General features: G+C 45.5%; 3 protein-coding genes across 9 annotated transcripts; 1 reads left to right on the top strand and 2 right to left on the bottom strand.

Annotated features, from left to right (window-relative positions):
• Positions 1–2512: 2512 nt before the first annotated feature.
• isy1 (ISY1 splicing factor homolog) lies at positions 2513–7953 on the bottom strand. Its single transcript, XM_058055610.1, has 11 exons — positions 7815–7953; positions 6554–6576; positions 6390–6441; positions 6226–6291; positions 6110–6152; positions 3483–3595; positions 3304–3421; positions 3098–3220; positions 2928–3031; positions 2768–2860; positions 2513–2693 (listed from the first exon to the last, which is right to left on the bottom strand). The coding sequence occupies exons 1-11, from the start codon at positions 7815–7817 to the stop codon at positions 2586–2588; spliced, it is 846 nt and encodes a 281-aa protein (XP_057911593.1). The 5' UTR covers positions 7818–7953; the 3' UTR covers positions 2513–2585.
• On the top strand, positions 7902–15121 carry LOC131106492 (pyruvate dehydrogenase [acetyl-transferring]-phosphatase 1, mitochondrial-like). Of its 7 annotated transcripts, XM_058055609.1 has the most exons (8): positions 8293–8366; positions 11054–11334; positions 12441–12616; positions 12705–12884; positions 12942–13355; positions 13425–13525; positions 13592–14157; positions 14229–15121. In XM_058055609.1, the coding sequence occupies exons 4-8, from the start codon at positions 12714–12716 to the stop codon at positions 14501–14503; spliced, it is 1527 nt and encodes a 508-aa protein (XP_057911592.1). In that variant the 5' UTR covers positions 8293–8366; positions 11054–11334; positions 12441–12616; positions 12705–12713; the 3' UTR covers positions 14504–15121. The 7 variants fall into 7 exon arrangements, with proteins under 7 accessions (XP_057911587.1, XP_057911592.1, XP_057911590.1 ...); XM_058055607.1 differs by having other exon boundaries at positions 12942–13525; XM_058055608.1 differs by having other exon boundaries at positions 12705–13355.
• cnbpb (CCHC-type zinc finger, nucleic acid binding protein b) lies at positions 9628–11604 on the bottom strand. Its single transcript, XM_058055611.1, has 5 exons — positions 11430–11604; positions 11169–11342; positions 11034–11099; positions 9940–10135; positions 9628–9865 (listed from the first exon to the last, which is right to left on the bottom strand). The coding sequence occupies exons 2-5, from the start codon at positions 11269–11271 to the stop codon at positions 9748–9750; spliced, it is 483 nt and encodes a 160-aa protein (XP_057911594.1). The 5' UTR covers positions 11272–11342; positions 11430–11604; the 3' UTR covers positions 9628–9747.
• Positions 15122–21605: the final 6484 nt, after the last annotated feature.

Here is a 21605-nt window from a genome sequence, read left to right as displayed (position 1 = left end):
TCACTCACTAAATGACTGCAAAAAAGGTCAGTAAGGATAATTCATAATGCTGCCTACAGAGAACATACTAACTCCTTATTTCTAAAATCACAAATACTTCAACTTGCAGATATAGTTCATCTTCAAACAGCTAAAATAATGCATAAGGCTAAAAATAACCAATTAACTAAAAATGTCATCCAATACTTCTCTACAAGAGAGGAGAAATATGATCTCAGGGAAGAAGTACATTTGAAACACTTCTATGCTAGGACTACGTTATGCTAGCCATAGCATTTCAGTATGTGGAATCAAACTATGGAATGGATTGAGTAAGGAAATCAAACAATGCACAACGATGAGCCAATTCAAGAAACAATACAAGCAGTTGATGTTTGCTAAATACAAGGATGAAGAGTCTTGAACCAGTCATGATGTGCTATATATATCACTATATTGACACTTACTATGATACACATAATGTCATTGGATGCTCATATCACCTTGTACTTCGGTACGAGGTGCATTATTAAAAAAAAAAAATCTTAAACTGTATTATGGAAAGCAGGAAATGAACAAATGTAACAGTTACTGATTGTAAAAGTACCAGATGGAGGGGTAGGATTTAATAAGCTTTGCTTCTTCCTACTCCTTTTGGACATGTGGAACTGGGAACTGATTATGGGATGCACTCAATTGTAATCTGATGCATGTTCAAATGAAATAAAACCATTACCATTACCATTACTTTGTATAGTTTTACAACTATGTTTTTTTTAGCTGAGGACCACCGGTTTAGAAATGTTTAATTTAATTTAATTTAATTTAATTTAATTTAATTTAATTTAATTTAATTTAATTTAATTTAATTTAATTTAATTTAATTTAATTTAATTTAATTTAATTTAATTTAATTTAATTTAATTTAATTTAATTTAATTTTCAAATGCATTTATTAATACACCAAATTCCTTTCATGTATTTCCCCAGACATTTTATCAAGAAAATACGTACATTTATGTTTTATGTTATTATTATTAATTATTTTCTTTTAATTTAATTTAATTTCAAATGCATTTATTAATACACCTAATTACTTTCATTCAGTCACAATGGAGGCTTTTCCAGCATGAAGTCTTTTTAAGGTCATGCCATAGCATCTCAATGGGTTTTATTTAGGTCGGGACTTCAGCCATTCACCCAGTTTAACAATAACACGACAAGACGTACGTTGTATTGTATGCTAACAGCAAAATTTTGGTGTATGTTTTAGATGCTAACCCGGGGGGGCACTGTATTTGTATACTGTCATGATATACGAGTTTGTTACTTTCAACCTTTCTGACGGCATTCAGGTTTGTTTTTTGCCACGTGCTTTCAGTATGATTTCCCTTTGCTGCCCCACAAATTATTAGTATATTTAAATATTTTACTTACACTTTGCTCCTGCCTCTGCATCTTGGTGATAGACATGTGTATTGCCACCTCACCAGAACGTGACAGTAAGAAATTAAGTCACTGGTTTGTCATTGCATGATGTGAGAAATAGCAAAATACATGACAAAAATGCTGATAATCCACTCTATAAATGATATTAATTTTGAATGACTGTACAAAGAAGTGTTTTATTCCTGTCTTGTTCTGTGTAGTTTATTTTGGTGACTCTTGTTTCTGAAGTAATTTCCTGTTAAACACATCTTTTCCACATCTTGTATTCACTTTCAATTACATCAGGGGTCTCAAACACGCGGCCCGCGGGCCAAATGTGGCCCGCAGGACACTAGTTTGAGGCCCCCGCCTTGATATGAAAGTTTAATGTTAGTGCGGCCCGCGCAAGTTTGATATGGATGCTGTATGATATCATGTACCCAGAAAAAAATATTACGTTTGATTAATGTTCATGTTAAAGGTTAAATAACTGTTAATAGTTATCCTCCCTATCCGTGTGGAAGTGGTAAGTTTTTGGCTGTTTAAGTTTAAAGGAAATAACTTGAAGGCTACCGTTTAGGTCGCTAGCTCTCTAGTTTGCGAGTTAGCATGTGTCTCAAGACCCTGCAGTTGCGCAATATGTTGTAAATAAAGAGTATAAATGTGACTATAGTCGTGTTTTGTCATGTCTACAGGGCTCTAATAATGCTTTGTTCATTTTAATCTGAAAAAAATAATTTGTCTACCCACCAACTATATGTGTTTTTTTAAGTTTTTATTATTTGCCCTTTTATTATTATTATTATATTTATTTATTACTGATTGATTTTCTTTATTCTTGATTTGTTTATTTATTTTTTCATATTATTTTGTGTAGAAAAATAAAAATTAAGATATTTGAGAACAGTGCTTCAGAGCTTTTATTGTAGAAAATCAGAACCAAAGCACTGAAAAAGTTTGTATACTTTTCTGTTTTTAATAAATGCGTTTTTTTGGGTTTTTTGGGGGAAAACCTGATGCGGCCCAGCCTTGCCCAGACCCTAGCTCCAGTGGCCCCCAAGTAAATTGAGTTTGAGACCCCTGAATTAATATGATCCTACCTGGCTTTCAGAAGCTTTTATTGAAAAAGATGAAAACAACATCAAGACACACACACACACACACACACACACACACACTTAAAGTCCCAGCAGAGTTCGTGCTTCCTGACTCTGAGCTTGTAGACTCTCACTGGCGTAACGCTGCAGCAGCTCCATCTTCTTTCTTCTCACCAGCGCCTCCTCCACCTAACGGACACAAACATTTGGTTGGAGCTGTGGCAAGGTGGATGCATCTCACAATAAAAAGGTGTGTGTGAGACCTCTTTCTGCGAGGGGACCGGCACGTGTGCGAAGAACGCGACTCCACCTTCCTCTTCGTCCATCTCCTCTGCCTGCCACCCATCCTCATCGGGCTGCACGGACACAAAAACAAACATGTGACGCACAGGAACAAAAAAAAAAAGAGTCACCTTGGGTCACCTCTTCGTTGTGGACAGTGTAGATGCTCTCCTCTTCTTCCTCTTGATGTTTGTCTCCTGGAAGGTGACAGTCTGCTCTCCACTTCTGCACTGCTTCCGTCACAGCTGCACACATACATTTTGGACTTGAACCACACGGCAGGAGTTTCAGGGGTGAAGAGAAACACCAACCTTGTTTCTCGTACTGCATTTCCAGAGGAAGCAGGACGCCATCATCTTCGTCTCTGTAGCCGTAATACTCGGCATCCACATCCTTCATCAGCTCCCCTCTGGTCTTGCGGAGATCCGGAGCGGCTGAGAGCGATACGGTGGATGAGAATTGACGACAACAAGCGCAGCACGTGATCTTGAATTCGGAAGCAAACCAAAGTACATACGGTCCTTCTCAAACAGCTCTCGGACGCCTGGCAAATCCCTGGCTGCTCCGAAATATTTATAGCCGCGATTCCCGGGAACCTCCCTCCCTTCGTGGTCCAACATCCTGGGCCCAAAGCGCTGACGCACACAAAAACAGCTCACATCGTGGATCATCGGTACACTTATGATGCCAACTCACAACATAGTCGGATCCTCCAAGCTCTCGAATCCGAAATTCCCAGTGACCTTTTTCTCTCAGAAGCTTGTTGATCTCGTCGTTCAGATCCCGAATCTTGAACTCACCCAGACCAGCTGAAAGAGAAAGGACAGTTTCAAATAAAAACGCACCGATCCTGAGACCTGAATTTGGATATCTGATACTGATATTATTCCAATACCAGATCTCAATATCAGTTTGCTTTAATATTATTATTATTATTGTGGTATTCTTCTAGCTTGGGGGTGTATTATGACTTCATTCTACGGGTGTTCCGATTGATCGGCCACCGATCAGTATCGGCGATGCTTGCTTTATGACGCCAATCACCGCGGCATCCGGTCTATAGTGACCATGTCTGCCGTGTGGGACTTCCTGTCTTTGTGAGAGTGATCCAAGTTTTGGACCCCTGCAAAACATACCACGAAAACTAGTCGGAGCGCTAAGGCAGATAGCCAGAAAAGTGGTTTGATTCGTCAGACTGGTTGGCCGGCCGTCATCAGCAGTGCTGGAGCCCCATTGCACCCGATTCCCTCAGTTTCAACAGTGACTTTGAAGAAGTGAGTCAAATAGGTTTTTGTTTGAATTTTATAGACGCGGGTCACCGGGGCCCCCTTCTGAAGGCAGACCTGGAAGAGGGGTACAACGGCAAGCCCGAATAGGTTCCATGGGTCCCCCCTCCAATGAGCTCACCACTCATGGGAGTGGCCAAAAGGGTGAGTTGGGTGGCGGCCGGAGGACGGAGAACCTTGGCGGTCTGATCCCCGGCTTCCAAAATGGAATGTCACCTCTCTGATAGGGAAGGAACCTGAGCTGGTGCACGACGTTGATATAGTCGGACTCACCTGGAACCAGTCCTCTTGAGACGGGATGGACTTTGTGAGAAGCAACGGGCAGGGGTGGCAATTCTTGTTGGGCCCCGGCTCGTGGCCTGACTGTTTGCGCTTATGCGCCAAACAACAGTTCAGAATCCCCACCCTTTTTGGAGTCCCTTGAGGGAGTACCGGAGAGTGCTCCCTCGAGGGAGTCCCATGTTCTACTGGGGGACTTCAACGCTCATGTTGGCGGCAACAGTGAGACCTGGAGAGGCGTGATTGGGAGGAGAGCCCTCCAGACTTGAAATAACAACCCTATAGTCATCTTTACACTCCTATTACCCAATATAGTAGACATAATAAGAAAAAATAAGACATTGGGAGAGTTCCTTGTTGTTGTTTTTTGCTTAAGGAATGATTTCACTCATGGATGACGAGTATAGGTATTGGGATCATAGAAACCTGATCGGCCCATCCCTACTTTATTCCCATAATATTTGACTTTTCCACCAAACTTATCTTTCAAAAACTGTATTGCAAATGTATTTTAATTTTTTTTCTCTCATAATATTCCAACTATTTTTTTTCTTTCATATTTCAACTCTGTGCTACTAAAATGACATTTTTACTCATCATATTACGAGTTTATTCTCATGAAATGGCAACATTTTTTTCTCATTGACAGCTGTCTTTTCCATTTCTGCTGTTATGTTTTTTTTATTGTCCAACTATTTCAACTTTCTCCGTATAATATGATTACTTTATTCATGCTACATTACAACTTTTGCTCCAACCTAATTTTCCAAAAATGGCAACAGCAAAAATGGAAGAATTTTGACTTTTTGACTTATTCTTATGACTTATTGATGACTCTCATTGACATATTCTCATTTTATAATGTCAAAATTATTATAGGAATAAAGTTATACATTAATACTATACTATATTATTAGACATGACATAAATAAAACAAGAAAAAATAGGGGAAAAAAGTGCCAAGAGTGAAGTTGATATCAATAATAGGCTTCAGCACCCCCGCAACCCTCGTGAGGATAAGCAATAGAAAATGAATGAATGAATGAGTTCTCCTCCTATTTTGTGTGGAAGTGGTAACTTTTTGGCTTCTTATTTTGTCCTTTCTCACCCTCGGCCATCTCTGTGTGGAGTTTGCATGTTCTCCCCGTGTATGCGTGAGTTTTCTCCGGGTACGCCGGTTTCCTCCCACATTCCAAAAAACATGCTAGGTTAATTGGCGACTCCAAATTGTCCATAGGTATGAATGTGAGTGTGAATGGTTGTTTGTCTATATATGATTGGCTGGCCACCCGAAGACAGCTGGGATAAGGCTCCAGCACCCCTGCAACCCTCGTGAGGATAAGCAATAGAAAATGAATGAATGAATGAGTTCTCCTCCTATTTTGTGTGGAAGTGGTAACTTTTTGGCTTCTTATTTTGTCTTTCCCCAACCTCAGCCATCTCTGTGTGGAGTTTGCATGTGCGTGGGTTTTCTCCGAGTACTCCGGTTTTCTCACACATTCCAAAAAACATGCTCTGTTAATTAGCGACTCCAAATTGTCCATAGGTATTAATGTGAGTGTGAATGGTTGTTTGTCTATATGTGCCCTGTGATTGGCTGGCCACCAGTCCAGGGTGTACCAGCACACCCGCAACAACTGGTATACTAGGTTCCACCTTACCCACAACCCTATAATAGGCCCTGTTTAAATCACAGACATGATTCATAGATTGGAAGTCTCCACAGGTGAGGTGGGAAATTTCCGAGTTTTGACTCACCATTTTGAATCTGAGACACTTTTTTGGAGATCTCACTGATGATCTGGAAAACACACACACACATTATGAGCACACATCAACACAAGTTAGGGTGTGTTTGCACTGACAGAACCAACCTGTCTCCTCCATTTTTCAGCCTTAGGAAGATCACTGCACTCAGACGCCAGGAAGGGTCTCCTCTCCTGCAAGTAAAGGCGATTAGCAAACATGTTTTTGTCTTCAACCATCCACCCTGTAGCCCCACAAGAAATAAACATAAAAGTACAACATCACATCTGACCTTGACTTTTCCCTCCTCCAGCTGAGCCTGGCGGAAACGGGCCAAGGCGGTCCTGCGGCAGAGGCGACACACGGCGTTACATGTTACATCAACCTGTCACACTCTTGACCATCTTTGACTGATGTGTGTGTGTGTTAAAATTAATCACAGCTTTCAGCACTCACATGGCTTTTTCAGCATTTCGCGCCTGTGGAAACACACAAGAGATGTTAATGTGATGTAATGGCGCATAACGTATGCAAGCATTACAGGCTGTGGGTTTTGGTTGCTGTAGTGAAAAATTAAAGAATGCAACTTTTGCACTTTGACATTTTGTCACTTTATTTCAATAATAATACTTCTCTTTCTGCTTTGTGATATATAGATAAAAATATTACATTTTCCCCCATAATATTACCAATTTAGAGTCATAAAATTGAGACTTTTCTCAGTCAGTTACAACTTTTTTATTCACTCATAAACCTACATAAACATATTCATAAAATTACCACTGTTTTTTTTTATTTTCCAACCATGTCATTCATTTTCCTACCGCTTATACACCCTGGACTGGTGGCCAGCCAATCACAGGGCACATATAGACAAACAACCACTCACACTCACATTCATACCTATGGACAATTTGGAGTCGCCAATTAACCTAGCATGTTTTTGGAATACCGGAGTACCCGAGAAAGCCCACGCATGCACGGGGAGAACATGCAAACTCCACACAGAGATGGCCGAGGGTGGGGAAAGACAAAATAAGAAGCCAAAAAGTTACCACTTCCACACAAAATAGGAGGAGAACTCATTCATTCATTCATTTTCTATTGCTTATCCTCACGAGGGTTGAGGGGGTGCTGGAGCCTATCCCAGATGTCTTCGGGCGAAAGGCGGGGTACACCCTGGACTGGTGGCCAGCCAATCACAGGGCACATATAGACAAACAACCATTCACACTCACATTCATACCTATGGACAATTTGGAGTTGCTAATTAACCTAGCATGTTTTTGGAATGTGGGAGGAAACCGGAGTACCCGGAGAAAGCCCACGCATGCACGGGGAGAACATGCAAACTCCTCACAGAGATGGCCGAGGGTGGAATTGAACCCTCCAACCATGTAAATTTTCCTATTTTTTTACCTTCTCGCAATATTATGACTTTATTCCAAATTCACAAACCGCATCGTTTAACACGACAATACAACAGTCTAACAAAAAATAGTAAATGATAATAAAAGTATAATAGGTCCCCTTCAAACCACTGTTGCTAACATTGGCTAGCCGGATGCATTGTAATAAACACTTGTTTCCACTGAAAGCTTCGTTAGCTAGCTAGGAATAATGAGCTCTGTATACAAATATGTTGTTAGTGCTAAGTCGCAGGTTTGCTGTGTTCGGAATGGATTTAAATTGAATGTGAAGAATTTCATCTGCTCACCATCGCTGTGAAGGACTTTTAGACCTCAAAAATCCAGAGAAATATTGAGATACAGTGCTGCGTTATAAACACGCCGCCGACAGCAAAGACGACACTTCCGTGCTAGCAACTTCTCCTTTCCTGTTTCACTTGCCGCATGAAGAATAAACGACTGCTCCCTACTGGAAGGAACTATAATGCAAGAGGTATTTTCCGTTGTAATGTAAAAATCAAGACGTGAATCAGAAAGTTATAATATGAATAGACAGATCGATAGATCGATAGATCGATAGATCGATAGATAGATAGATAGAGAGAGAGAGAGAGAGAGAGGGATAGATAGATAGATGGTGGTGGGCGCCTGCTGCTGCTGGGGGGGGCCTGTGTGCGTCCGGTGGCGCTGGTTCCTCCGCGGCCTCCCTCGCCCCTGGGGGTGGGCCGGGTTTGCCCTGGGTGCTCTGGCTTGGCTACTGTGTGGGACCGTGGGGTGGGGGCATGGGAGGCTTTGGCCCTGCCCTTGGTGTGGGCACGGGTGGTTATACCCCGCTGCCCTTGCAGAGCCTTCCCCCTTAGGTATGTATATGGCTATATATGTGTGTGTGTAGGTATGCATGTATATATTTATTATTATCATTATATATAAATTATTATTATATATTAAGTATCAACAGTAGTATCATTATTATACACACATAACTATTATCAATAAATATTATTATTATTATTATGATAGATAGATAGATAGATAGATAGATAGATAGATAGATAGATAGATAGATAGATAGATAGATAGATAGATAGATAGATAGATAGATAGATAGATAGATAGATAGATAGATAGATAGATAGATAGATAGATAGATAGATAGATAGATAGATAGATAGATAGATAGATAGATAGATAGATAGATAGATAGATAGATAGATAGATAGATAGATAGATAGATAGATAGATAGATAGATAGATAGATAGATAGATAGATAGATAGATAGATAGATAGATAGATAGATAGATAGATAGATAGATAGATAGATAGATAGATAGATAGATAGATAGATAGATAGATAGATAGATAGATAGATAGATAGATAGATAGATAGATAGATAGATAGATAGATAGATAGATAGATAGATAGATAGATAGATAGATAGATAGATAGATAGATAGATAGATAGATAGATAGATAGATAGATAGATAGATAGATAGATAGATAGATAGATAGATAGATAGATAGATAGATAGATAGATAGATAGATAGATAGATAGATAGATAGATAGATAGATAGATAGATAGATAGATAGATAGATAGATAGATAGATAGATAGATAGATAGATAGATAGATAGATAGATAGATCGATCGATCGATCGATCGATCGATAGATAGAGAGAGAGAAAGGGCGAGAGATAGATAAATAGATAGATAGTTAGATAGAGAGAGAGAGCGAGAGAGAGACAGAGAGAGATGGAGAGAGAGAGAGAGAGAGAGAGATAAAGAGAGAGAGAGAGAGGGTGAGAGACAGAGAGGGTGAGAGAGCGAGAGAGCGAGAGAGGGATAGATAGATAGAGATAGCTAGATAGCTAGATAGATAGAGAGCGAGAGACAGAGAGAGAGCGAGACAGATAGAGAGCGAGAGAGAGAGATAGAGCGCGAGCGAGAGAGATAGATAGATACAATTAAATATATTATTTAATAAAAAAATGATAATTTAGAATAAATAATAATTGAAAGTATGGGTTGTGCGTGTGGGCAGGTAGATGGGCTTATTTGGCATTCAGCAGTCTGATGGCCAGGGGGAAATACAAAGTACAAATACAAAGAGACAGTCCTCCTCCTTTATTGGAATCTTAAACTTACAACCAAATGACATTTTTACAGTCAGTGAAAAGTACAAAAATATTCATTTTTTTCAAAAAATATTGTGTCATTCAACCATGATGGGAAGCAGCCACTAAGCTGAGGCCTCAGCGGTGCATTCACTGGCCAGGTGACCCGACTTGTCACAGTTGGAGCAGTTACGCTCCGATGTTGTGTTGCAGTGCATGGCCACGTGTCCGATCTCACCCCATCTGTAACCCACACAGCAGTCACACAGGATGTACGATCAGCTGTACGGACAGAAAAGGTCCGACGGCCGCCCCACCTGTAGCATTTGACCTTGTCGCACAGCTTCTGGATGTGTCCAAAGCCGCCGCAGGAGTAGCACTTCTGCTCATAAGCGTGGCTACAGTCGCGTGCCATGTGACCTGCCTCGCTGCAGTTGTAGCACAGCTGCTCGCGCTCCTCGGGCTCCTTGCAGTCTCTGGAGATGTGACCACACCTGCCGCAGTTGTAACAGGCTGCAGGGACGACATGGAGGCGCAAACTCTAATCCAGGGGTCTCAAACTCAATTTACTTGGGGGGCACTGGAGCTCGGGTCTGGGTGAGACTGGGCCGCATCAGGTTTTTTAAAAAAAAAACAAAAAAACGCATTTATTGAAAACAAAAAAATTTAAAAAACTTTGCTTTGGTTCCGATTTTGTACAAGAAAAGCTCTGATAAAACATTCCACTGTTCTCAAATATCTTACTTTTTATCTTTCTTCACAAAATAAGATGAAAAATAAATAAACAAATTAAGAATAAAGAAAATCAATCAATCAATAATAAATAAATAAATATAATAATAATACAACGGCAAATAATAAAAACTTAAGAAACCACATATAGTTGGTGGGTAGACAAATTATTTTTTTCAGATTAAAAGTAACAAAGCATTATTAGAGCCCTGTAGACATGACAAAACAACTATAGTCACATTTATACTTTTTTAATTTACAACATATTGCGCAACTGCAGGGTCTTGAGACACATGCTAACTCGCAAACTAGAGAGCTAGCGACCTAAACGGTAGCCTTCAAGTTATTTCCTTTCAACTTAAATAGCCAAAAACTTACCACTTCCACACGGATGGGGAGGATAACTATTAACAGTTATTTAACCTTTAACATGAACATTAATCAAACGTAATAATTTTTTCTGGGTACATGATACCATACAGCATCCATATCAAACTTGCGCGGGCCGCACTAACATTAAACTGTCATATCAAGGCGGGGGCCTCAAACTAGTGTCCTGCGGGCCACATTTGGCACATTTTGCTCTAATCTGATTTGTCCCACAACACCTTGCTTTATTATACCCAAGACAGTTAGTGCTGTGTATGTGATGGATAACAATCCACGTGTGTGTCCTAACCGTCCTCTGTCCTTTCACAGTCTCTGGCCAAGTGTCCTGGTTCTCCGCAGCGATAGCAGCAGACATCTGAAAAAAAAATGAAGCATCAAATGGCGGTACAAAGACAGGACAGGAGGTCACGTACGTAGATGTCACCTTTGCCTCTGCTGCGACCTTTTCCTCGAACTCGGCTGGTGTTGGGACAGTTTTTGACGCTGTGGCCACTGCGACCGCACCCGAAACACTCCGTGTTACTCATGGCCACCCCTGGCGCTGGACGCACTTAGCAGAAGCCCTCGTCCGCTCATCAGAGACATTAAAGGTAAGACTCTGTGACATCATAAAGGATCAGACCCTCAAAGATGAGGCACTTGTTTTTTTTTTACTGTCAATCTTCAGTGAAGACACTACCCTTACCTGCTTGCTGCTTTTTCTTGTTGTGTCGTTCGCATGCAGAGATTTGACCTTTTCTGTGTACTGCACATTGGCTTTTTGTTTTTGTATTTTATAAAATATATTTTCATTGAGGATTTAAATAGTAAACGTTTGATTTCATGTATTTTTTACATTCATTCATTTTACACAGTACACGTCATTTGGTAATAAATGAAAACCAAAAAAATCTGAGGAATCACTTGCGAGCTGAAAGAGTCGGTTCTTTTTGGTGAGTCGAGCCAAAACAAAAGAAAAGACGGAATTTCTAAAGCCCGTTTCCGCCAATGATAAATCGAAATTATGAGATACGAAAGTCAGAATTACGAGATAAAAAGTCAAAATTATGAGATAAAAGCTCCAAAGGGTGAGATTCAAACTGTGCATGTGCCACAGGTGCCGCCTCCTTCATTTGGCTAAAATGGCGACACAATAGTAAGCAAGACGGGTATCCTACTGAACAAGAATACAACCGTGGACAATTCATTATACATGTAGCAAACGTTGAACATTAACAAAACACATAGTATAGCACATAGTGTCACAATTGTGACGCCGTTTTTGCCAAGTGAAGAAGGTGGCACCTGTGGCACATGCGCAGTTTGTATCTCATAATTGTGACTTAACATTGATAACTTATTTTTCAGCGGCGGAAACGCACTTCCATGCTAATTTGCTCCATGAGTGAATGAATGACAGGAGAGTCAAAGCGGAGGCACCCCGAAGGCAAAGTGCTTAGTTTTTGTTTAGTGTATAACGGGTGTTTGTTTTTTTTCTTCGCTATTCGATCTGCACATGGCCACAGTGACAGGCACGCACACCAACACGAGCATTGCTGCATTCAGGTGCTTTTGTAAAAATCACGTTGACATTTATTATAACGGTAACAACAATAGCCTAATAATTAATTATTTTAATGTATAAAGAGTGCAGTTCACTTCTAAACTTTAGTATTTAAACATGAAAAGACTCGAAGGTGTTCTTCCTGGTTCCTAGGTCCAAAGGTGAGGCTCCACGCCGAACAAAAGTCCCCTTCCAGGAGCAGGTGACATGTTGGTGGGTGGTTTCAGGTAGACTGATTAACTTGTGAAAGCTGACAAAGGTCACACCTGTGAGCCATTCTGTGTCTATGAAAGAAAACGGGAAGACACCGTGAACAGTGAACATACCAGGTGAGCCCACAAACAGGAAGTTTCAGTTTTAATGTCCGCAAATGTGTATGTTCTCTTCATATAGTTTATCTTCTTGCTGCTGCATCAGTCAGCCACCATGTTGAGAAGAAGAACCTTCAGGCGGTGTTGCAGGTTGCATCGCTTCCTGTCCTCTCCGCCCCCTGAGCTCCTGACACTACATTTCCCAGCAGGCAACGGGGGAAGAAAGCCCGGGACCCAGCAGAAAGTGGGGCACATGAACTCTGCTCAGATCCAGCAAATCTTAAAGGTGAGACATAAGGATGATTTTATGTTCCATTGTGGCAGTTTTGTCTTGTGTTGCCAGGCCAACGAGTACAGCCACATCCTCCCCCGGGGCCCCGCCTCCCACGGTGTCCTTAGTTTCCACAGTAACATGTTGTCATCTAATCACCCCGGCGAGGACTATCGAAGCAGCGCTACCTTCCTGTCGGATGGCGGGGGCGTGCTGTTTGGTGTTTTCGATGGCCACGGGGGCCCCGCCTGCGCCCAGGCGGTCAGCCAGAGGCTCTTCTATTACATCACCGTGGCAACGCTGCCGCTGAAGACGCTGGTGGAACTGGAGCGGGCGGTGGAGGAGGAGCGGGCTGTGCCACCATTGCTGGAGTGGCTGAAACACTGCCGAGACCACCGCTGCCCAGATGGAGGAGCCACTTCCTTCCATAGTCTTCGCACATACTGGCAGGAGAGGCTCGACGAGGACCCGGATGACGCCGAGGAGGTAAGCGCCACACAGTCTGGACCACCACACCCCAACTCATATAGAGGAGCCTTCTATGAATGGTTGCAGGATGTCAGCAGATTGAGTTCAGCGCTGGTCAGCGCTTTCCGACGCCTTGACTACGACCTGTCGGTGGAGGCTCAGGTGCACATGTCCATGTCTTCTCACAGGTCCTTACTCCGCCGTCACCATCACTCAAAATCCTATAGGTCACAACCTTGTCTCTGCATCCTCAGAAGGCCGTCTCTCTCGGGGGACACATCTCTGTCTTGTCCCCTTCGTGTGGCGCTGTCTGGATGCACGGCTTGCGTCGCACATGTATCTAAAGGCGTCCTCCACGTGGCCAACCTGGGGGACAGCCGGGCTGTGCTTGGCGTCCAGGAATCGGACGGACGCTGGTCTGCTGTTAGTCTCACAAACGACCACAACGCACAGAACCCGGATGAGGTCCAAAGGATTCTGAGGGAACACCCGTGGTCGGAGCGGAGGACAGTGGTCCGCCACGAGCGCTTGCTGGGTCTGCTGCTGCCTTTCAGGGCCTTTGGCGACATCCGCTTCAAATGGAGCGCAGAAACGCTGAGTCGACTTTATGAAACACGTCCAGATGTCCTTTCTGTGGTTGGCGAGGGGGCCCGAACGCCACCGGCGCACTATTTGACTCCGCCTTACCTGAGTGCAGAACCAGAGGTCACACAGCATCACATCGCTCCCTCTGATAAATTTGTGGTGCTGGCAAGCGATGGACTGTGGGAGCTGATGCATCGGCAGACGGTGGTCCAGCTGGTTGGACAACACCTCAAAGGTCAGTGTGCAGCAAAGGATTGTGGGTGTGTTTTCTTTTTGCTGAAACCTCCTGTCTTTGATGCTGCTCAGGTCTTCAGCAGCAGAGACCCATAACCCCCACCGCCGGCATGACGCTAGCCGATCTGCAGCGGCTTCTTCTGGAGAGGAAGGGGCGGGTCCAGTCGGTGTTGGAGGACCAAAATGCTGCAACTCATCTGCTCCGTCACGCTCTGGGCGATGATGGCTACGGAGCAGTGGCATCAAACCGGCTCATAAAGATGCTGAGTCTGCCGGCAGACCTCGCCAGGAGATACCGCGATGACATCACCATCACAGTCATCCACCTGAACGAGCCAGACATTTGACCAGCCCCTTCAATGAAGGGGACGTACAAACTGGACTGGCATAGGGGAGCAGAATATGTGCATTTACGCCCCAACCGCACCAGAGGGCGTAGCCCTATTGGAGGTTAACTGTTAAGACTATGAAAACTCTAAACCAGTGGCCTCAAACACGCGGCCCGCGGGCCAAATGTGGCCCGCAGGACACTAGTTTGAGGCCCCTGCCTTGATATGAAAGTTTAATGTTAGTGCGGCCCGCGCAAGTTTGATATGGATGCTGTATGGTATCATGTACCCAGAAAAAATTATTACGTTTGATTAATGTTCACGTTAATGGTTAAATAACTGTTAATGGTTATCCTTCCTATCCGTGTGGAAGTGGTAAGTTTTTGGCTATTTAAGTTTAAAGGAAACAATCATTTAGCCAAGAAATCCCCATCTTTAACTTACCTTTCATAAGTCAAATCCTTAGGAAACACGATTGTTTTAAAAGTATAAATATTAAAACCACTCTGACAGCTTGGTGGGAATTTTTAAAAATAACTAGGTCCTCGCTCACTCCTTGCCAGTACACTCCGATCTGGAATAACCCTGATATATTGCTTAAAAAAAAACCCTTGTCTCGTTCCTCTGGCTTGGGGCATGGTCTTGGTTGCCGGGTTTCCCTGGCGTCTGGGGGGTGAGCGGGTGGGTGCCGTGTATCTCCGTCCCTTCTTGCTGGGCTGACCCCCTGGAGGTTCTGGTGAGGGTTGGTGGGGGGCTGTCCGGATCTGGGGATGGGGCGTGGGTGGGGTGGTGGTGGTCGTCCCGGGGGTGGTGCAGGCCGTCCCTCGGGGTGGTGGGTAGACGGGGAGCCGCATCCGGTGGGTGGTGGGCGCCTGCTGCTGCTGGGGGGGGCCTGTGTGCGTAGATAGATAGATAGATAGATAGATAGATAGATAGATAGATAGATAGATAGATAGATAGATAGATAGATAGATAGATCGATAGATAGACTTCCTTTATTGTCATTGCACAAAAACACAGTAGTGAAATTGCCAACAAAATGTTGTTGCCTGGCTCCCATATAATAACAGACACAAAAGAAGATAAGTAAAATAAATAATAACAATAATAATAATGTGGAGAATAAATAGACACCAAATATGAACAACATAATGTAAAGTGCAGCGTGAACAGTAAATTGCCCAAATAATTTAAATAATTAAAATAAATAATAATAATGTAAGTAAGATAGAGGGGCTTATTTGGCATTCAGCAGTCTGATGGCCAGGGGGAAGTAGCTGTCTCTGAACCTGGTCGTCCTACAGCGGATGCTGCAGAGCCTTCTCCCCGATGCCAGGCGAGAGAACAGTCCATGCTGGGGGTGTGTGGGGTCAGAGCAGATCCGATGGGCTCTAGATACTGTTTGCTATTTCCCTAATGGGGGGGAGCTGGGTCCCGATGATCTTCTCCGCTGTCCTCACCACTCTCTGCAGTAACGTCCAGTCCGAGGCCTTGCAGCTCCCAGACCAGACGGAGATGCAGTTGGTCAGCAGGCTCTCGATAGTCCCTCTGTAGAAGGTGGTAAGGATAGGGGGGGAGAGGGAGGCTCTTCTCATCCGCCGCAGGAAGTGCAGTCGCTGCTGTGCCTTCTTCGCCAGAGCGGAGGTGTGGAGTGACCAGCTGAGGTTGTCCGTGATATGCACCCCCAAGTACTTGGTTGTGTTCACAACTTCTACGGCTGTGTCGTTGATGCTGAGTGGAGTGTGGCTGGGTCTGGATCTCCTGAAGTCGACGATGATCTCCTTTGTTTTGTCAACGTTCAGGATCAGGTTGTTCGCCTTGCACCAATCCACAAGGTGTCGCACTTCCTCCCTGTAAGCCAGTTCGTTGTTGTCCTGAATGAGGCCCACAACTGTTGTGTCGTCCGCGTACTTCAGGATATGGTTGCTGCTGTACTTGGGGCGACAGTCATGGGTCATTAGGGTAAACAACAGGGGGCTCAGAACACATCCCTGGGGTGAGCCGGTGTTCAGGGAGATGACACTGGATGTGTTGTCGCCCACTCTGACATACTGGGTTCTATCTGTGAGGAAGTCAAGCAGCCAGTTGCACAGGGAGGTCTTGAGGCCCAGTGGCTCCAGCTTGCGTACCAGGTCCTGGGGGATGATCGTGTTGAATGCTGAGCTGAAGTCTAGGAACATTATGATTACTATTATTATGATTACTATTATTATTATTATTATCAATTACTTTACTTTATTTTTATTTATTATTTTTTTTATTCTCAATTTTTATTTTTGTGTATGGTAGGCATGTGTGAGTTATGGGGACCGTGTGCTATCGTCCCACTCTGGCTGTGGCTGTTTCCCGGGTGGGGCACCTGGTAAGCTCATACGGGAGGGGGGGTCTCGTTTGTGCAGCTTGGGCTCTGGGTGGGGAGGTGCGGTGCTGGGGTGGGGCATTACCTGCTTCTCTCCCTTCGGTAGGGGGGTGGCTGGGTTGTGGTGGATGTGGGGCGGGCGGGTGGGGGGGCTGGCTGTGGGTGCGTGGGTACCGGGACGGGTAGCGGTTGGGGTGGTGCTCTGCGCGGCGCGGGCCGGAATTAGCGGGGGGCTTTCTTGGCCCCGTGCCCGGGGGGCGGGGTTGGGCTCTTCCCCATGCGGGTCCCGGTTCTCCTGCGGTCTCTGTGGTGTCACTCCCTGGGCCGCCATGGTGACGGATGTGTTGCCGGAGCGCGGTCCCTGCTGTTCTGGTGGTTGTAGGAGCTGCCTCGGGGCGTGTGGTTTGTCCGCGGCTCCTGGTGGTCCGGGGGTGGCGTAGCTGGCACAATCTCTGGTGGGGCCCTCCGGAGGGGAGCTGGCAGGCCGGACTGGCTGCCACGATGGGCTGGGTGGGGCTCGTGGTTGGTCCTGTGGCCCACGGCTTGCTCCGGGCGGCTGGCTTGCCCGGCTCGGTTGGTCGGTAGTGCGGGGTGGGCGTGTGTGGGGCCCCGGTCCTCCCTGCTGCACTGTACCACCTCACATACATGTAGGACTTTGGGGGGTGTCCTGCAACTGGTTATGCCGAGGGCGAAGGGTTTCCTTGCGGATGCCCTTTTGTCCTCGGCATTCCTCTGGCTTGGTCACCCTTCAATTTTAACCGCACTTTAGACACTCAGTTCTGGGGGGGATCTGGGCAGGCATGGGACCCACCATTGCTCAGCTTCCCTCCAAACACACACATACACATACACCACACACATAGGTCAGCCCGATGGGACAGGCCTATTTTTAATTGCACAATCTACACAATACCAACATCACACACACAGGTGTAGCGGGCTGGACCGGAGAGCCTTCTGCCTACCCCCGCGATTGGCCCGCTGGCTGCTGGGGCTTGGCGGCTCGCTCGGGGTGCCCTGGGCTGCAGGATATTTTGGTCTGGTCTGCCTGGCCTCCCTGGGGGTTCCGCTGGAACCAGCCGACGCCGGGGCTTTCCCTAGGGTCATGGTTGGCGCTACCTCCCTGGGTCTGTCCTGGGTCGCGGGCACCAACGTGCCCTTGGGGGGGCGTTCGCCGGCCTCCAGGCGGTGGGGTCCACGCTGCTGGTGGCCTGAAGTCTACGGTGGTGCCTTGGGGTTGTTGCGCTGTGGTGGCTGCTGCGGGGACCGGGCTGTGTGTTGGGAGGGGGCCTGATCCTGCTCATGGGGACGGGGCCTGGGTGGCGTGTGGGGATGGGGGGCATGCTCCTCGGAGTGGGGCCTGCTGGGGGGGCGGTGCTCTTCCGGGCGTTTGGGTGTCTGCTGCCACTGGTCCTATGCTCTGCTGCATCGCTGTCCCTGTCTTTGCCCATCCCCAGTCTTGCCTTAGGGCTCGTCGGGGATGGTTCTCCGGTACATGGGTGGAGCGCTGCTGGTTCTGGGGGTGGAGGGGGGGACGGCCCTCCCGGTGGATGGTGGGGTCCGTTGGTGGCCTTGCACTGGTCTTAACTCCTCGGCTCTGGTGCTTGGCCTCCCCATGACTTGGAGCTATGGCTCTCCCTCACGGGGGTGAGCTGCCCAGTGGGTGTCGGCCGGCGCGGTGGAGCGCCTCACCACTTGCCTGCTGGCCCCCTCCGCTTGCTCATGTGCGGGCCTCCTCCCCTCGCCCGCTCCTTTGTCTGCCACACTGCCGTAGCCCCGATGCCATGGTCGAGGGGAGTCTGGGGGTGCTATGTCTTGGCGGTCCGTACCTCCCTGGGCTCTGGGCCTGGTTGTGGGTCTGGGACCCCTGGGTCCCCCGCCCTGTGATGCCCCGGACGCCCCACCCGGGGACGTCCACAGAGTGTGCTTGCGTGTGTGCGTATTGAGTGGATGGGGTGTGCGCGTGATATTATTTTATGTATTTATTGTTTTAAATACTTAGATAAATAATGATTAGTTTTATTATAATTCTATATATATATATATATATATATATATGTGGGTATGTGTGTGTGTGTGTATGGCCATATAGATATACGGGGGGGGGGCTCTGTGGGGGTCTGGCGCAGGGCGTTCCATCTCAACCGCCCGGTCCTCCATGGGGCAGTGTGCCCGGGCCTCCCCTGTCCTGGCCGGGGCGGTCCTATGTCGGTGGTCAGGCCTGGGGTTACCTGGGGTGGGCCGGGTTCTGCTTCCTGGGGGTGTGTGGGGGGCGGCGGGGCGGCGCCTCCGGCCGTGGGCGGGCTCCCTTCCGGTTGGCGGGGGCGCCCCTGTGCCCACAGGTGTGTGGCCTTCGATGCCCTTCTGCCCTAGTGGGGTATGGTCTCCCCCTGGTCTCGGGGGTGCGGCTCTCCTCCGGCCTGCTGGCGCCCTGTTGCCGGTTGGGATTGCTCCTCCATGGCCTCTTGCTGGTCTCTTCGGGGAGTTGCTTCGGGGGCGGGTCTTGGGGAGTCGGCCCTGGCTTTGCCCACACCCACGGGGCCGGAGGATCTCTGGCGGTGGGGGCTTGACCTGGCTGCGCGGGGCGGGGTTTGCTGGGTGGTAGAAGGCAGTCTCTCTCCTTTTGTCATTCTCAGTGACAATTACACATTCACACACTCGCATTCACATACACAACACACCTCCATATGGACACTCACAGCACATGGGTGCTTCTCTACACTATCTACCATCTTATCCCTGATGTTTATATGCTATTAGTATGCTATTATTACAGTAATAATGATGTCAAGCAGTGAGATTTTAATTAGTGTAACTGTATGGCTGTAATTGTGTTTACTATCATGGGTCATGTCCTCATTGTTACTATTGCTACTGGTAAGTTGGACTGTTTCATTTCACTGATATCATCTCCATTGTGACCCTTAGCCATCATTGACATTTAACTGTTCTGCTTGTCACTGTTGTTGTTATGGGACTTCTTGTTGCTGCTGTTTTTGTCTCTCCCTCTACTCCCCCCCCCCCACCTTTCTCTTCTTCTTTTCTGTTCTTCTTAAAAAAAAAAATTACAAAAAAAAGTTTAAAGGAAATAACTTGAAGGCTACCGTTTAGGTCGCTAGCTCTTTAGTTTGCGAGTTAGCATGTGTCTCAAGACCCTGCAGTTGCGCAATATGTTGTAAATAAAAAGAGTATAAATGTGACTATAGTCGTGTTTTGTCATGTCTACAGTGCTCTAATAATGCTTTATTAATTTTAATCTGAAAAAAATAATTTGTCTACCCACCAACTATATGTGGTTTTTATTATTTGCCGTTTTATTATTATATTTATTTATTTATTACTGATTGATTTTCTTTATTCTTGATTTATTTATTTTTCATCTTATTTTGTGTAGAAAAATAAAAAGAGAATATCTCACTCATTTGTAAGATATTTGAGAACAGTGGAATGTTTTATCAGAGCTTTTATTGTAGAAAATTGGAACCAAAGCGAAGTTTTTCAAATTTTTTTGTTTTTAATAAATGCGTTTTTTTTTTGGAAAACCTGATGCGGCCCAGTCTCACCTAGACCCGAGCTCCAGTGCCCCCCCAAGTAAATTGAGTTTGAGACCCCTGCTCTAAACCATTACATCTATTTGGTGCCAACCCGTGGGCAATTCGGGGACATGACAGTCTGACCTAGTCTTTGGGCAAGCTGCTCGGATGATAGGCAAAACATGTATGACAACTGTCTAGCTGTAATCCAGTCAATGCCCTGACAATAACGGATGTATAATGTAAAGTGTATGATAGTATTCACATATGTGTACAGTGCATCCGGAAAGTATTCACAGCGCTTCACTTTTTCTACATTTTGTCATGTTACAGCCTCATTCCAAACTGTATTAAATTAATCTCTTACCTCAAAATTCTACACAAAATACTCCATTATGACAATGTGAAAAAAGGTTTTTTTGACATGTTTTGAATTTATTAAAAATAGAAAACAAAAAAAATCACATTTACATAAGTATTCACAGCCTTTGCTTAATACTTTGTTGATCCACCTTTGGCAGCAATTACAGCCTCAAGTCTTTTTGAATATGATGCCACAAGTTTAGCACACCTATCTTTAGGCAGTTTTGCCCATTCTTCTTTGCAATAAGTCTCAAGCTCCATCAGGTTGGATGGGAGACGTCTGTGCACAGCCATTTTCAGATCTCTCCAGAGATGTTCGATCGGATTCAAGTCTGGACTCTGGCTGGGCCACTCCAGGACATTCACAGAGTGGTTCTGAAGCCAATCTTTTGAGATCTTGGCTGTGTGCTTCGGGTCGTTGACCTCAGGCTGGGGCGAAGGTTCATTTTTCAGCAGGACAAGAGCGCTCTGGAGCAGGTTTTCATCCAGGATAACTCTATATATTGCTGCATTCATTTTTCCTTCTGTCCTGACTAGTCTGCCAGTTCCTGCTGCTGAAAAACATCCCCACAGCATGATGCTGCCACCACCATGCTTCACTGTAGGGATGGTATTGGCCTGGTGATGAGCAGTGCCTGGTTTCCTCCAAACATGGCGCCTGGCATTCACACCAAAGAGTTCAATCTTTGTCTCATCAGACCAGAGAATTTTGTTTCTCATGGTCTGAGAGTCATTCAGGTGCTTTTTGGCAAATTCCAGACGGACTGCCATGTTCCTTTTACTAAGGAGTGGCTTTCGTCTGGCCACTCTACCATACAGGCCTGATTGGTGGATTGCTGCAGAGATGGTTGTCCTTCTGGAAGGC

The sequence above is a fragment of the Doryrhamphus excisus genome, chromosome 18 (assembly GCF_030265055.1).
Source record: "Doryrhamphus excisus isolate RoL2022-K1 chromosome 18, RoL_Dexc_1.0, whole genome shotgun sequence".
NCBI classification, from domain to species: Eukaryota; Metazoa; Chordata; class Actinopteri; order Syngnathiformes; family Syngnathidae; genus Doryrhamphus; species Doryrhamphus excisus.
Note: the sequence above shows the minus strand (reverse complement) of the source record. Positions and strands in the feature narration are given on the sequence as shown.